The sequence below is a fragment of the Triticum urartu genome, chromosome 4 (assembly GCF_003073215.2).
Source record: "Triticum urartu cultivar G1812 chromosome 4, Tu2.1, whole genome shotgun sequence".
NCBI classification, from domain to species: Eukaryota; Viridiplantae; Streptophyta; class Magnoliopsida; order Poales; family Poaceae; genus Triticum; species Triticum urartu.
Genome location: NC_053025.1, coordinates 428,239,747 through 428,257,411, shown reverse-complemented (window position 1 = coordinate 428,257,411; position 17,665 = coordinate 428,239,747). Strand labels below are relative to the sequence as shown.

Below are 17,665 nucleotides of genomic sequence, written 5' to 3'. Positions count from 1 at the left end.
TTCGTTCCCCTTGCTTCGTTCGTTTTCAATTCTTACGATGGTTTGCTCAAGATTCTCTTCCATGGTTATCATATTAATTCATTCGTTGTTTCAATCCTACCGGTGGTTCGTTGAAGACCGTCTTAAGTTTGCTCCATATCTATCTTAATCCTTTTTCAACGAGAATAAGTAGTATGCCAAATCCGTTGCTTGTCATCAATCTAAATTGGTAAAGGATAAGCTAATGTAATTCTTATTCTTGTTTCATCCAAGTGATTAATTCCTTATTCCGGAGGTTCATCAAAATTCTTGATCTCAATTATTCATCTTTCCTTCCGGAGTTCCAAGTTTTCTCGGTTATATCATTTCAAAGCTTCTTCTTATCACTTCAAGGCTTCTCCCGGAGTCCTTTTCAACTTTCCCTTTTGTTTGATCATTCTTTTACCGGAGTTCTTCATGGAGGCTCTACATGATGGTTCATCAAGGATTTAATTCCTTCTCAAAGTGTTCATTGAGATTCTTTTCAGAGGAGCTCAAGCATTCTTCATCTTGTAATCCGGAGTGCAATTTTTCTCCCTTATCTTTTGAGGTGGTGTTATGTAATTGTTGATAATTTCCCTTCATGTTTCATGATTCAAAAGTTGTCAGGAATGAGGTATTTAAACCCGTCAATTTCTTCGAGCATGAGCTTTTCTCAATCCATCAATCTCCTCATTGGAATTATCTTGGGTTATATTTCACCTAAAGCTTTCCCTAAGGATTGTTGCTATTTATGGTGCTTATAAATGAACCAAGTTCTTCTTTTATCCTACCAGTGAGATAAGTTTCTTGTCTCATTGTTCATATCAATTCAAATCCATTCTTTCCGTTAGTGGCAGAATTTCACCTCTTGATTTCGAGATGTTTTCCATAAGCCCACAACAAGCTTATTCGTTTCATTGTTGGTTTTCCAACAACTTCGTTCTAGCATTTGTTGCAAACGTGCTCTCTCAAAATCGTGTTTTCCCTCTGTTCATTTCTTTCCAGTCTTTCCTTCTTCCGGAGGCATCGTGATGTTGCTCTTTTCACTCATCATCTCGGATTGTGAGGACCATGTTCTTTTCGTGCTTACCCATTCAACCGGAGTGTCGTGTCCTCTCATCTTGTCAAGATCATGTTCTATTCTTTCCATTTATAGTCGGAGTGCTGTCCAAATTATATCATTCTTTTCCTTCTCTATCTTGTTTTAACCGGAGTGTTGTGGCTATCATTCCTCTTCTAACCGGACTCTCATCCAAGTGCTTTCATTTTTACCAAGTTCATATTCTTTACCTTCCATTTCCAACTGGAGTGTTGTCGTAATTGATCTTTATCGTTTCTTGTTCATCTCGTTTCAACCGGAGTGCTTGCATGTACTTCTTGTCCATTGTAACCCTTTTCTTATGTCTTTCAACCTACAAGGTTCCCGTAATGTTCCTTGTTCCTCTTTTCTAACGGATTGTTTTCAACTTTGTGCATCTTCGTTGTATTCTTTCGTTCTATTCGTTCAACCTCTCATGGTTCGTGGTTTCATTCGTTTGTCGAAGAAGCAACTTAGTTTTACCTCTTATCTTCCTCTTCCTTTTCCCTCCGGTGCCATCCTAGATCTCGGGACGAGATCCTCTCGTAGTGGTGGAGTGTTGTGACGCCCCGAGACCGATGCGTCAGGTGTCTTCCAGTTGTTCGTTGTCATTGCCATGTCATTCGCTTGCGTGTTGCATCTTGCCATGTCATCATCCGCATTGCATCTGCATATTTTCGAAAACTTGCATTAGTCCGGGTCTCCCAGTTCCTTCCGTTGTCCGTTCTGAGCCCAGACACACTTGCACGCGCCCGCGGCATGTCTGAATTAGTATTTTATAAGTGGCCGGAAAATGTTCTTGGAATGGGTTGAAAGTTGGCGTGCAGTCTTATTATAGTGTAGATAGACCGCCAGTCGAGTTTCATCACATTTGGAGTCTGTTTGATGCCCCAACGGATAACTATAGCGGCAGTATAGCCGGTCTTTTCGTCGGACGTTTTCGGTCTCCGAAAACTGTGTCGGGCTGCATCTCTCCCCTCTTCTCTCAGGCCAACCCTCTCTCCACAGTCCACCTAGGCCCATGCCTATCCCTCTTCGCGTCCGGAGCCGTCCGATGCGATCGCACGGTCCGAAAACCCTTCTTTGCTCAGTGCACAAACCCCCTCACGTGCGTGTCCGAAAATGTCCCGAACCCGACCCGGTTAGTCATCACCGTTGGGTCTGGAACATCCCCAAACATCTACAAAACGTCTCTGTTTTCTTATTTGGGCTCCCTAGCCTATTTTTCCCGACTGTCCGATTGTGATCGGAGGGCCCTAATAGCCCCTAACCAAAATCCAGTGCTATATATATATATATAGACCAATCCCCTAGGCAGCAACCCTAAAATCTAGGTCTTTTGTCCCCCCCTCAGCCGCCGCCACACTCCACCGAATCCACATCGGGATCCTCCCATTCCTCCCCCCACCAACCAGAGCTTGAGCCCGAGCTCTTTGGTTCGAAGCCACCAGAGAACCCCGCCGCCTCGATCGAGAGCCTCCTCCTCCCTCTTTGATCCAGCAGGCCAGTACCACCGCGCCCCTTCTCTTTTCTTCTCCCTCCGTTCTCCCTCTCTCTGCTCCTCACCAGTGACGCCGCCCTACAGGAACCACCGCCGCCATGGGAGTTCGCCGGAGTGGAGCTCCTTCCTCGACGCCGAGGTCTCCAAGCCCCGCCGCCAGGGACCTCCTCCGCGCCCTGTTGACCCGCGCCCGTCCGCCTCAGAGCCAGCCTCCTCTGCATCTGCATTGCGCCCAGCCGCCAGATCCTTTGCTCGTTGACCGCGCCCTCTTTCAGTGCCTCCCCGAGCTCGCTCGTTCAAGCTGCAAGTTGACCTCCAGCGCCAAGGCCCAGCGTGCCAACTGCTGCTGCGTCCCGATCGAGTGCCTGGGCCGGCCTCGACTTGTGCTTCTTCGCGGCCGAGCAAGACGTTGAGGCCAGCCTCTCCACCAGCCTGTCTCCTCTCCGAACGGGCCGAGGCCCAATGTGAGCAGCTCCCTAGCTCTATTCCAGATCCAGCCCTTTACGTGTTTTTTTCGTCCAGCGATTTTCCTAATTTTCCAGGGTTCTGCCAGTTTTGCAGAAACACCCTTGCACTTCATGCATTTAATAACTTCACAACCATGCATCGGATCTAAATAAATTATATATGAAAGTTGCTTGGAATTTTGTCTAGTTTAATAATATTCAACTTTCATCCATGTTTGAAATGTTTAAAATGTTGTTTGGTTAAATTTGCTCCTATGCCATGCTAAAATGATTTATTTCATAACTAAATAACCGTAGCTCCAAACTTAATAAACTTTATATGTAAATGGGGTAGAAAAATGCCTAGTTTAACATGGTGTACTTGCTTTGCATGTTTAACAACTCTAAAATTATGTTTAGGGTAGAACAGTACCAAACCTAAAATATGCACATGAGGAGTTTCCGGAATTGTTGTTTGTTATTTCTGGCCTCATTTAGACTTGCCTAGAAAGGTAGTTTTCATATGCTTCACCCCTTGCCATGCTAAACAACATTTAATATTGTTGAGTACATAAATGAGATCGAACTAAATAAGTCGTGTGGTGTTCCATCAATATGCAACTTGTTGCATATTGAGCTCCACTTAATTTGTAGGATTGCTTGTGCACTTTGCCATGCCATGCCTCATTAAACCGGACATGCATCATACTTGATTGTGCATCATGCCATGATATTGTGATGGTTGTTTACTATGTTGTTTGCTCCTTTCCGGTGTTGCTTCTTCGGGTTGGTTCCGATAACGTCGTGTTTTGAGGATTCTTTCGACTATGTCCGTTTGCCTTCTTCTTGGACTCGTTCTTCTTCCTTGCAGGATCTCAGGCAAGATGACCATACCCTCGAAATCACTTCTATCTTTGCTTGCTAGTTGCTCGCTCTTTTGCTATGCCTTTGTTGCGATACCTACCACATGCTTTATCATGCCTCCCATATTGCAATGTCAAACCTCTAACCCACCTTGTCCTAGCAAACCGTTGTTTAGCTATGTTACTGCTTTGCTCAGCCCCTCTTATAGCGTTGCTAGTTGCAGGTGAAGATTGGAGTTTGTTCCATGTTGGAACATGGATATTTGTTGGGATATCATAATATCTCTTATTATTTTAATGCATCTATATACTTGGTAAAGGGTGGAAGGCTCGGCCTTATGCCTGGTGTTTTGTTCCACTCTTGCCGCCCTAGTTTCCGTCATACCGGTGTTATGTTCCTTAATTTTGCGTTCCTTACACGGTTGGGTTATAATGGGAACCCCTTGATAGTTTGCCTTGAATAAAACTCCTCCAGCAAGGCCCAACATTGGTTTACCATTTTCCACCTAGCCTTTTCTTTCCCTTGGGTTCTGCAGACTCAAGGGTCATCTTTATTTAAACCCCCGGGCCAGTGCTCCTCTGAGTGTTGGTCCAACCTGTCAGCTGCCGGTGGCCACCAGGGGCAACTCTGGGCTGGCCTACCGGAACCTTGGACAATCCGGTGTGCCCTTAGAACGAGATATGTGCAGCTCCTATCGGGATTTGTCGGCACATTCAGGCGGCTTTGCTCGTTTAGTTTTACCATTGTCGAGATGTCTTGTAACCGGGATTCCGAGTCTGATCGGATTGTATTGGGAGAAGGAATATCCTTCATTGACCGTGAGAGCTTGTGATGGGCTAAGTTGGGACACCCCTGCAGGGTTTTGAACTTTTGAAAGTCGTGCCCACGGTTATGGGCAGATGGGAATTTGTTAATGTTCGGTTGTAGAAAACCTGAAACTTAACTTAACTAAAATGCATCAACCGCGTGTGTAGCCATGATGGTCTCTTCTCAGCGGAGTCCGGGAAGTGAACACGGTGTTGGAGTAATGCTTGAACGTAAGTACTCTAGGATCACTTCTTGATCATAGATTCTCGAACGTGCTTTGCCTTCTCTTCTCGCTCTCATTTGCGTAAGTTAGCCACCATATATGCTAGAGCTTGCTGCAACTCCACCTCACATACCTTTTACCTACCCATAAGCTTAAATAGTCTTGATCGCGAGGGTGTGAGATTGCTGAGTCCCCGTGACTCACAGATTACTTCCAAAACCAGATTGCAGGTGCCGATGATATCGTGCAGGTGATGCAACCGAGCTCAAGGAGGAGCTTGATGAAGATTGGGTTCGTTATGTTGTTCCCTTTCCAGTTGATCAGTAGTGGAGCCCAGTTGGGACGATCGGGGATCTATGTAGCATTTGGGGTAGTCTTCTTTTATTTTGGTTCCATAGTCGGACCTTGTTTGTACCTGGATGATGTAATGTTATATGCATGTATTGTGTGAAGTGGCGATTATAAGCCAACTATGTACCTCTTTTCTTATTTACATGGGTTGTGTGAAGATTACCTCACTTGCGACATTGCTTACAATGCGGTTATGCCTCTAAGTCGTGCTCCGACACGTGGGAGATATAGCCGCATCGTGGGCATTACATCTTTCAACTTAGTTTTCTCTAGGAGCATATCAAAATAAGGGAGCTAAATTGCGAGCTATTGATCTACAACATAGATATGTAAATACTATCAGGACTAAGTTCATGATAAATTAAGTTCAGTTAATCAAATTACTTAAGAACTCCCACTTAAATAGACATCTCTCAAGTCATCTAAGTGATACGTGATCCAAATCAACTAACCCATGTCCGATCATCACGTGAGATGGGGTAGTCGTCAATGGTGAACATCTCTATGTTGATCATATCTACTATATGATTCACGTTCGACCTGTCGGTCTCCAGTGTTCCGAGGCCATGTCTGTACATGTTAGGCTCGTCAAGTTTAACCCAAGTATTATGCATGTGCAAAAATTTCTTGCACATGTTGTATGTGAACGTAGAGTCTATCACACCCGATCATTACGTGGTGTCTCAACACGACGAACTGTCGCAACGGTGCATACTCAGGAGAACACTTATACCTTGAAATTTAGTGAAGGGATCATCTTAGAATGCTACCGCCGTACTAAGCAAAATAAGATGCATAAAAGATAAGCATCACATGCAATCAAAATATGTGACATGATATGGCCATCATCATCTTGTGCTTTTGATCTCCATCTCCAAAGCATCGTCATGATCTCCATCATCACCGACTCGACACCTTGATCTCCATAGTAGCGTCATGGTCGTCTCGCGAACTATTTCTTCTACAACTATCGCTAACGCATAGTGATAAAGTAAAACAATTACATGGCATTTGCATTTCATACAATAAAGAGACAATCATAAGGATCCTGCCGGTTGCCTAATAACTTACAAAACATGATCATCTCATACAATAACGTATATCACATCATGTCTTGACCATATCACATCACAACATGCCCTGCAAAAACAAGTTAGATGTCTTCTACTTTGTTGTTGCAAGTTTTACGTGGCTGCTACGGGTTTCTAGGAAAAACCGTTCTTACCTACGGCCAAAACCACAACGGTGATTCGTCAAGTTTGTTGTTTTAACCTTCTTCAAGGACCGGCCGTAGTCAAATTCGATTCAACTAAAGTAGGAGAAACAGACACCCGCCAGCCACCTTTATGCAAAACAGTTGCATGTCAGTCGGTGGAACCGGTCTCATGTCCATGGACATGTAAGGTTGGTCCGGGCCGCTTCATCCCACAATACCGCTGAATCAAAATAAGACATTGGTGGTAAGCAGTATGATTAACACCACCCACAACTTTTCGTGTTCTACTCGTGCATATCATCTACGCATAGACTGGGCTCTGATACCACTTTTGGGAAACGTAGCATGCAATTTCAAAAAAAAAATCTACGCTCATACAAGATCTATCTAGGAGATGGATAGCTATGGGAGGGGGAGGGTGTGTCTACGTACCCTCGTAGACCGAAAGCGGAAGCGTTTGACAATGTGGTTGATGTAGTCGAACTTCTTCAAGCTCCGGCCGATCAAGTATCGAACGTACGACACCTCCGAGTTCTGCACACGTTCAGCTCGGTGACGTCACTTGCCTTCTTGATCCAGCAAGACGTCGAGGTAGTAGATCTGTCAGCACGATGGCGTGGTGACGGTGAAGTGATCCATGCAGGGCTTCGCCTAAGAACCACGGAGATATGACTGAGGGTGTAAAGTGTGGAGGGGGGCGCCGCACACGGCTAGGAAATTGTCTGTTGTGTGCTAGGCGCCCCCGCCTCATATATATAGTTGGGAGGGAGGGAGGAGCATCCATACGAGGCGCCCAAGTAGGAGGAATCCTACTTGGAGTCCCTCCCAAGCCGCGCGCCCCCTGCCATATATAACCGAGGGGGGAGGAAAAGGGGGGAGGGAAGGAAGTAGGAATCCTAATCCACACTTTCCTTGCCCTCCCCTCTTTCCTTCTCCTCCTCATAGGGCTGGCCTATGTAGAGGCACACCAGGGCTGGTGTGTTCCCTCACTTGGCCCATAAGGCCCATATCTTTGCCGGTGGTGCCCGAAACTCCTTTCCGGTGACCCGATAAGTACCCGGTACCCTTCGGAATACTTCCGGTGTTCGAATACCATCGTCCTATATATCAATCTTTACCTCCAGACCATTTCTGGACTCCTCGTCATGTCCGTGATCTCATCCGGGACTCCGAACAACATTCGGTCACCAAATCACATAACTCATATAATACTTAATCATCAACGAACGTTAAGCGTGCGGACCCTACGGGTTCGAGAACTATGTAGACATGACCGAGACACCTCTCCGCTCAATAACCAATAGCGGAACCTGGATGCTCATATTGGCTCCTACATATTCTACAAAGATCTTTATTGGTCGAACCGTTATGACAACATACGTAATTTTCTTTATCCATCGGTATGTTACTTGCCCGAGATTCGATCATTGGTATCTTCATACCTAGTTCAATCTTGTTACCAGAAAGTCTCTTTACTCATTACGTAATACATCATCCCGCAACTAACTCATTAGTCACTTTGCTTTCAAGGCTTCTTATGATGTGTATTACCGAGAGGGCCCATAGATACCTCTCTGATACACGGAGTGACAAATCCTAATCTCGATCTATGCCAACCCAACAAACACCTTCGGGGATACCTGTAGAGCATCTCTATAATCACCCGGTTACGTTGTGACGTTTGATAGCACACAAGGCATTCCTCCGATATCCGGGAGTTGCATAATCTCATAGTCGAAGGAATATGCATTTGACATGAAGAAAGCAATAGCAATAAAACTGAGCGATCATTATGCTAAGCTAACGGATGGGTCTTGTCCATCACATCATTCTCCTAATGATGTGATCCCGTTATCAAATGACAACACATGTCTATGGTTAGGAAACCATAACCATCTTTGATCAACGAGCTAGTCTAGTAGAGGCTCACTCGGGACACGGTATTTGTTTATGTATTCACACATGTATTTAGGTTTCCGATCAATACAATTCTAACATGAATAATAAACTTTTATCATGAATAAGGAAATATAAAATAACAGATTTATTATTGCCTCTAGGGCATATTTCCTTCAGGTGCGGCACTGCCAGAGCGTCTTGAACCTGAGATTTTGGCCGTGCAAGTGAAATTCCTCCCTCATCAAAGATTTCATCGTGTGTGCGAGGGTGGGTTGCTGCTGCTGGTGCTGGGATAGAGGCAAGTGGAGGAGACAACATATGTTGACGTTGACTTGGTGGTGCTTCTTGAGTACCCGGTCACGAGCTCCGGGGTGAAAATCCCAGGTTTGGCCCTACTTGGTTATACCTTGCAATGGCGGTGATTTTACGTCGTTACCATGTTGATGGCATTGCTCGGAGTTTGCTCGAACATGAACTTCAGGGTGAAAACCCACGATCTAACTTTCAAAGGTTGGATCCGGCGACGGCGGCGCTTATGTGTCGTTCCCTTCTTGGAGGCGTTGCTTTGAAGAATCTTTTCATAGTCATTATGTTGTCAAGTGATAGTTGGTTTCCATGATTGTTCTCGTCTATCGTTGTTTGATCGCTTCAAGGTTTTTTTTCTGCCAAGGCATAGCTTCGGTCTTTTGTGACTTTGCTATTTGCCAATGTGGGTTTTTATTTTTTTGGTGTTGGCTGTGTGCATCCTAGCTATGTAGAGGCTGGGTGTTTACTCATTGTGATTGTATCCACTTGATGCTTCATTATGAGTCAATAAAAATGCCCTTTATCAAAAAAATCGTCAAAATAATCGTTAGTATGACAATTTTAGCATAAAATAACACTCTAGCAAAGTCCTTGTATGGCTCAGCTCTCGGTCACCATATATTATGGATGTCGCTCCATAATGGACCTCGTAGCCTCCATATATGAAAGCTAGGGAGGGCCAGTGTGGAGCTCACTCCATACCCCCAGCCTGAGAGGGAAGTTTTACCTTCTTTCTCCTCGCAGCACGAACGGTTTTTGAAGCTACGCGGCCTTTCACGCACCATGGGCGACAGACACCTAGGTCATTAATGCCACACCCTTGGATATGGCGACCCGTGCAACCCTAGCCACACGAGAGGGGGGGAGGGGTAGGACCATGCCGCCACCGATGCCCGTTGTGCGGGCTTCGCCCGGGAGCACTCACCAATGGCGACGAGGAGGTGGGAGGTGGCGGTGGTGCAAGCCAGTCGGTCACGGGAGCGACATATGGCCTATTCCTTCATTCATTTTCTCGCTCTGGATAACACACACACACACACACACTTGCATGCCACTACTGTAGTACTCATACAGTGTTAAGATATCTTATATGGTGCTATCTCCCAAAAATGTGATTAGTTTTTTTCCCATCCTTGCTTGTATCGATTGAAAAGGGATATCAACAATTAATCTCTACTCCATTTCCTTGTCGTGGAACTATGCCTCCAGCGATGATAGCTCACTTAACAAGCTAAGGGAAACTCCAACGAAGATCACCAGATCATCCCTAAATGTTTGAATCAGATTGTCCGGGCATTTTTTGCCATCCAACGTCGGGCATCAAATTTGTTCAGACCGCTGTAGATATCTGAAATCTCACAAAACAAAACCAAACATATGGGAGGTTTGCGGACGTCCAAAACTCCGTTACATCGGACTCCAACATGCCCGACCCATCCAAAAACCCCACCTAGAGCCCGAACATTTGAACATTCCCACCACAACCTTCGCCTCGATCGTCACCTCCCCCACCCCATCATTCGGTCGTCCATCCCCAAGATGGAGCCGCCTCTAGTGGACCTGGCGGAGACGATCTTCGTCCCAACAGAGTCAGAGGACCCGATGGTGGTGGACGCCCCAAGGAAGAAGAAGTCGGTGCACCGGCGGCCAGTCAGGGCAGACCTCATCCAACAAAGCACGCTACCACCCTGGTGTCGCGCCGAGTAATTGATGATGTGGCCGCCCCAGCCGCAACCGCCCTACTACTATGCCTTCCAACACCATAGACTGTAGCAATCGCCACAACAATTCGTGTTGTCACTCACCTCTAGCCATCAAGTCTCATTTTTCGTCGACCTCAACACTGACTGCGTCTTCATGGAGTCGCAATCGCCGGGGCTTGTCCGGTTGTGAATGCCGATGGTGAAACACGTGTCCGTCGGTGCCCATTCATTGTTTGCCAGGATGCCTCGTCCAAGCGGGACGATGATAGACGATGAGGCAATGGTGAACATTATCCATGACGGAGGCAGCTACGAATATGAAAACTACTAGATGACTCCCAGCCAAAGGAACAACCGAAGTCAGACACCTTGCAACCGAACATGGATCCGGAGGAGCACTGGCCGCCTGGTGCTGACCCAAAGAATAAGCAGGTGGGACTTAATTTCTTCCCAAAGGAGGATGAATTGGTGTGTGAGGCATGGTTGGCCAGTTGTATCAATCAGTTCAAGGGTACGGAGCAAAGGGGCATGACGTTTTGCCAAAGCTTGCACACTTGGTTTCACAAGCAAAAGTACTACGATCCCAACCCCGCAACAGTGATCCATCAACGCAATTTGATGTTGTTCACCCATCGATGGTACAACATTCAAAAGGTCATCAACAAGTTTTGCAGTTGTTACAAACAAGTGAAAACCGATGGCAAGTGGCGTCGGAATCCAAGATCTCGTAAGTTTTGTTGTTTGTTGCTCTATGCATTGGTCATTTTAGTGATTTTATAAATGTTGCACCTTGTTGACCATCCATTGTGTTTCTTTGCCAACCCGTACCTGCATTCGTTATACCACAAGACCACAAGATGGAGAAGAATCACTTCATCTATATGCATTGTTGGTTGAAGTTGAATGTGCATAGCTAGTGGATCGACATGATTGTAAATTCCGTCAAGATCTCCATGGTCACTGAAGATGAAGGTGGTGATCCAACCGTTCAAACACAAGAAGGGTTTGCTCCGACCAATAAGGTGATTAGAGACCCGGGGAGGAGAAGGAGAAGGGGCGGCGGCCAAGATGATGGAGGAGTTTGATGACATCATGGCTAAGAAGGAAATAGGCAAAGAGGTTTTGCATCTTCATAGAGATGCAAGACAAGAATCTCAACCTCCAAGACAAGAAGTTTGAGATTAAGGCTGCTTCAGAGGACTTCAAAATGCTTCGTGAAGACGTCAGACTTGGTCTCGATGCATGAAAGATCGTCCAAGCCTATCGTGCGCACATATTGAAGCACTTCACGGAAAGGGAGGAGGCTGGACTAGGCAAAGAGTGGGTGCCTTTTCCATGGACAATCAGGCTAGGACCCGAAGAAGGAGCTCTTTGGTACAGACAACCGAACTAGCAACTTTGGGTTCGATTGGATGTAAAAAATTACTGAACATCCAAAGTCTTTTTGTTGTGATTGCATATGTTTATAATCTATATGCTTGTCAAATAGAGAAGGTCGGATCAGGGATGGACATTTGATGACTTTGGCCAGATGGCCTCCGCCCCTATTTCTATCGGCAAACATCTGAGGATGTTCATTTGGTGAACCGCGTTGGAGTTGCCCTAACCCCACCCGCAGCGGCAGGGCCAAACAGCTCCCAGCCTCCCACACACAGGCTGCCAAAATCACCAGCCCAGTCACTGGAGGGCAGTGCCCAGCAATTGAGCGCTCGGTTGTCAACTTGTCATGGTCGCAACCAGAAATGCTGTAGCATTGGTTCACGGCCGGAGCGGTCCCTGTATCAGCGTGTCACTGTAGGTGTCGTCTCAGCAGTAGCTAGATGGAGACACGGACGATCTCTCTTCTCACGTGTCGGCTGGAACCGGAGCGACTGATTCTCGTTTTCCGATTTTCCTGGCTGAGAGCCGAGAAGACTGTTGCCGTAAGTAAAATGTTAACCCGACGAATCGACCTCGCCATGCATCACCAACGTCTTCTCACACCGCAGGATAAGGATGAACATGAATTTTCTTTTCTTTACGATTAGAGATTCTTCTAAGTAGCTGTCGCATCTTGCAAACGAATCCCATTACGGCACAGCATTGGAAACGCATCAACCAAAAGCATCATATGAGGGCGAACAAAAGCGCACTGGAAGAGCAAATGCAAAGGGTGCGACTCCCGGAGACTTCTCCACCGATCCCAAAAGGTTTCTCTCCTTTTTACTGTGGGGCGCTTGTGGGATGAAACAATTTGCTCATGTGCGGCTATCAATCCACCAAGCAGCCACGTAAGTGGAAGTCCACACGGCAGAACGAATAGTGATGGTACAATTCCGTGGGCCGCATGCCACACGCACCACAAGCTTTTTCAGTGAGAACCAGATAAATTAGCGTGACAAACAATCTTTGAACGCTAAGCTACCATGTGATGTTCCCCTTGAAGCTTTCGATGTTATTGTCGCTGTCATCGTCAAAAAAGTGGGTAGATTACCCAGGGCCAGGGTAGAAGCTCACTTGATCTTAAATCCAGATTTCAGGTCAACCACATTCCAAATATTTGCAGCCAGATTCTCCGCCTCTCCAGTGTAAGAGTGTGGTGTTAACTTCAAAAGACTTGACTGCGCATCCTCCGGCAGGTCAAGACCTTCAATGAACTTGCGTATGCTGTCTTTGGTTACAGCCTGGCCTCTAGTCATTTCCTTCAGTTTCTCATAGGGTTCGGGGATCCCATACCTTCGCATCACCTACAGAGGTCAACGATAAAATTACGATTTGCCTCGCAGCAGCAGCAGCAGCAAAGCCTTTAGTCCCAAACAAGTTGGGGTAGGCATGATTTGCCTCGAGTGAAAATAATAATTGTTTTGGCTTTGACCACTTGAGAATACCACTGCAGGCTTAAATAATAAACATAGTGGTGTATTTGCCTAAATGCCATACTGGGGCATGATCACACAATAAGCACCTAATCTAGTCACTTTTTTGACAAAGTAAAGTATCTCATGATCCATACAAACTTCATAAATATACTAGCCTAACAAACTCCATGCAAGCATAGCACAATCACAAATCAGACTGAAGGGAGGATGAACAGAACAAAGCAAATCTTACAGTCTGTATTGGCTCTGCAAGGACTTCCCATGTTTGCTCCAAGTCCTCATCCAAACGGACTTTGTTCACCTGTACCACAACCAATTGGGCAAAACAATAATGAATCAGCAGATATAACCTAGGCATCTGAGGTTACTGATAATTGCATACTATATGTAACAAAAGTATTACTCCCTCCAATCCATATTACTTGTCTTTGATTTGTCTAGATACAGACACGTTTTAGTGTTAGATTATGATTTGGAGTAATATGGATCGGAGGGAGTATATATTTGGTTCCATTTTTTTGTGTAACTACTAAGTAATCATAACTCATAAGTAACAGTTAGGTAATATCCAAAATACTGATCGGACAAGGTTTTAGATGCAGAAAGATTCGAAATATTAACAAGGTCTGTCATTATTTATGCGTCTATGTTCAGAACGATATTTCAAGAAATTATATCAATTCATACTGTTGATGTCCTGTTAGAGTATAATAGCGTCTTAAAGAACATAGTCTCCTTTCATTTGTAACCAACAAACATTCCAAAATTTAGATTATCTGAATTCAGCCAAATAAACATCATTCAAGTACCTCACAAATTGCAGTTCCATGCTTACATACCTCCGTCCGGAATTACTTGTCACGGAAATGGATAGAAATGGATGTATCTAGAACTAAAATACGTCTAGATACATCCATTTCTGTGACAAGTAATTCGGGGAAGAGGGAGTATCGAGTTATACAGGGAGCAATCGTCCAGTGGAAGGCCTTACGGGGCAATGTGCGCGCCGAGGGGGGGGGGGGGGGGGGGGGGGGGGGGGGGGGGGGGGGGGGGGGGGGGGGGGGGTAGGAGGGAGAGGGCTGAATGGCTACAAAATTAAATATGAGGAGCTAAAAGGACCAAGTCTTAAGACACCTACCTCTAGCTTCTTGATTCCCTGCATTGTTGCTTTGTAAGCCAAGAGTGAATGCCCTAATCCAACACCCAAGTTTCTCAAAACAGTTGAATCTGTGAGATCACGCTGTCATTGATGTACCATGGCAGTTCATTAGTTCAAGATACCAATACTTCAATAGAATCTAAATACAATGATTAAGTTGTTGTCTGGCATGGGTATTCAACATCCAAATAACACAATTTAATTCAGTTGCTGACGAATGAAGAAGGGGAAATTCAAGTGTAGAAGTGATAACATTACCTGCAACCTTGATATTGGTAGCTTCATACTTAAAGTACATAAAAGACCATTCGACACGCTAAGATTGCCTTCACTATTTTCAAAGTTGATGGGATTGATTTTGTGAGGCATGGTGGAGGATCCAACTTCACCAGCCTTTGGTATCTGAAACAATATGGGGGAATGCGGAGTAAGTTGAAATGGAGACAATAAGTCAATATGAGTAGGTTCTTTCTTGCAGTATCAAATCAAATTCTTCGACGATAGTCTACTCTTCATAGCTTTACCTGCTTGAAGTAGCCTGCTGATATGTAAGACCACATGTCTCTGTCAAAATCAGTCAAGACAATGTTAAACTGGACAAATAGATTGAAGAGCTTTGAGATATAGTCATGAGGTTCAATCTGCAAAGAGAATAAATACTGCATCAGAACAAATAATGCTGATAGAAATGTAAATAGTAGTTTAAGCGAGTGCCATAGGCTCATCATACTGCCAGTGCGTTCTGACACAAGTCATATCTCCACAGAAAAAATGATTCCCAAGATGTAAAAATGTAAGGAACAATGAAGTGACAATGTAGTGAAAAAACAATCACCTGAGTAACGTAAGGATTGAACTCCAAACCTAAGGACCTGACAAACTCTTCTGTCATCTTAGGCCAGTCAATTTCCGGATATGCAACTACATCAGCATTGTAATTTCCAACAGCGCCAGCAAATTTCCCTAGTATCTTAACCTCAGAAAAACTCTTCCCGATATCAGATAATCTGGCTGCAAAATTTGCCATCTCTTTTCCCAGAGTTGTTGGTGATGCCGGCTACAAATGGGAAGCTGAAAATTTTAAGCTAGTATTCCAGGCATATCAGCAACAAAAGGCTAGATCTTGGCATCTTGCTTGAGCAGTCCATGTCAGGAAAATGGAAGCCTCATGTCAATGAACAGTGTTGTCTATTAAGTTCGACTATTACATATAGACCATTGTGCTAAACTGCTAAACTCTGAACTGCAGCAATACTGAATAAAGTTTTTCACCTAATATTTTTAGCAAAAGTGGTTTATTTATAGAATATGGTAAAAACAAAGAGGATATTTGTCCAAAAAAATGAAAGAAACAATTACACAAGGTTTAGGCCAGAAACAATATGTAACGGTAGGATCGATTTTATTCCTATTTGCCGTTTTAAAAGAAAGTTAAATTTCTTGTCAACTCAACCCCTATCGACTTGGGAGTTAGGAACAGCAGACTTTTGAATTTGCTCCATTCTTTGTATGCTGTGCAGGAGTTATATCTATTCATGCCCTCTTATTGCAGCAATAGCAAGCAAATATAACAAAGCTCGAGTAAGTTTTTGTGGCACATGTTACATAATAGAACAGTTAGAGTCACACATGGTCAAATCTACTGCAAAACAAGCACCAAACTGACTCAAAAGGATTAGCACATATGAATATGAAGAAACAATAATTCAGATATTCATTAATCTCACACTATTACATACACAAGCATATATTAATAAAGATATTCAAAAGCTAAAAGGTGGCTCTAAATACCTGTCCGTGAGTTTTAGACAGCAAAGGGACGTGTGCATTTTCCGTTGCCAAGGAACATATTGCACTGCATACATCGATCATCACAGGGAACATAATTGTGTTTACCCCCTCTTTTAGAGCTAATGCATGTGACAAGTTGTTGATATCTTCAGAAGTGCATCCAAAATGGAAGAATTCCAAAACCTGGGAAAACATGATCAGAATGATAGTTGACTTCACTAAGGAAAGTGAACACACACATATCAACATCTGCCTTCAAAAATGAAAATCAGCGTATACCTTTGCAACCTCTGGATTTGAGCTGCATTTCTGCTTCAGATAGTACTCAACAGCCTTCACATCGTGGTTAGTTATTTTCTCAATTTGTTTCACCTCTTTAGCATCATTGATGCTAAAATCTTGGATGATTGCATCCAGAAATAGTTGGGCCTCCTCACTAAACGGCGGCACCTCCTTGACCTCAGGAATTTGAGAAAGCTTCAGCAACCATCTGACCTACAGAACTAAAAACCACTTCATTTACGTAGCATTGACCATGGCACACTAGCAACCGAACATATCCACACGAGTCAAGATTATACAGACATGGTAGATATAATATAATACACGCACAGTGCGGATGCTATTCGAAGAGCCGAACCTCGACTAAGACGCGGTATCTGATGAGGCCGAACTCACTGAAGAAGGGCATCAAGTCCTTAATAAATCTGAAGTATCGGCCGTCCAGAGGTGATAGCGCCATCATACAGAAAGTGTCCAGGTCTGTCGCTTGCTCCAGCTCCCCCACCGACCTCGCCGCCCAGTCCAGGGGAGCACTCATCTGATCAACGAACGCACGGAACGCATCTCATAAGCAACCATCATCACTGGTTAAATAAAATGGAACGGCGAGTACTTCGGGAAGGTATCCCTCGCCACCTCGAGATCCCTGGCTTCGGCTCCAACGGCTGCAGAGCAGCTTAGGCGTCGCGGCGGCTGCGCAGTGGCGCCGAGCACGGCGGCTCTTGGGGCGACGGCCAAGCGTGGGGAGGCGAGGAAGGCGGCGGTGGCCGGGGACTTGAGAGAGGGCGGCGCCGACATGCTCGGGGAGGCGCGGCGGCGGCTAAAAACCCTAGGAGCGTGGAAGCGAGGACTGGCGGGGCCGTGCGGCGTGGGGAGGGGAGGGAAGGGGATAGGTAGCAGCAAAGCGGCGGAAAGGGAGGGTAGGGGTTTAAAGGGAAGAAGGGGTTTGGAGATGCTCGGGTGTGTTTGGTAGTAAGTAAAATGCATGGGCAATAAAAAAGAAAAAAATACATTAGTGGTCATTGAACTTATCGTGTATGTATGTCTAAAAAAAATCATCATGTATGCTTACTTTGGTTTCGGTACTTGAGAATACAATCAATGCAGTTCTTTATATGTATTAAGATGATTATACGATCATCCAGACCATATAGATCTATATTTTATTTATTTGACCGGTC

The 17,665-nt window shown here is 45.0% G+C and overlaps 1 protein-coding gene across 1 annotated transcript; it reads right to left on the bottom strand.

Moving 5' to 3' along the window:
* Positions 1 to 12,563: 12,563 nt before the first annotated feature.
* LOC125551880 (adenylosuccinate lyase-like) lies at positions 12,564 to 17,401 on the bottom strand. The gene is made up of 10 exons (XM_048715263.1): positions 17,121 to 17,401; positions 16,843 to 17,022; positions 16,482 to 16,697; positions 16,203 to 16,385; positions 15,247 to 15,468; positions 14,936 to 15,052; positions 14,670 to 14,813; positions 14,391 to 14,492; positions 13,485 to 13,553; positions 12,564 to 13,120 (listed from the first exon to the last, which is right to left on the bottom strand). Exons 1-10 carry the CDS (start codon positions 17,280 to 17,282, stop codon positions 12,887 to 12,889), a joined length of 1,629 nt encoding a protein of 542 aa, XP_048571220.1. The 5' UTR covers positions 17,283 to 17,401; the 3' UTR covers positions 12,564 to 12,886.
* Positions 17,402 to 17,665: the final 264 nt, after the last annotated feature.

Bases quoted from the DNA above. Each gene is read 5' to 3' on its own strand.
- LOC125551880 (XM_048715263.1), bottom strand. From the start codon at position 17,282: ATGTCGGCGCCGCCCTCTCTCAAGTCCCCGGCCACCGCCGCCTTCCTC. The intron at 16,386-16,481 runs GTATACGCTGAT...ATGTTTTCCCAG, and splicing joins CAAATCCAGAGGTTGCAAAG to GTTTTGGAATTCTTCCATTT. The intron at 15,469-16,202 runs GTATTTAGAGCC...TCCCATTTGTAG, and splicing joins TGTCTAAAACTCACGGACAG to CCGGCATCACCAACAACTCT.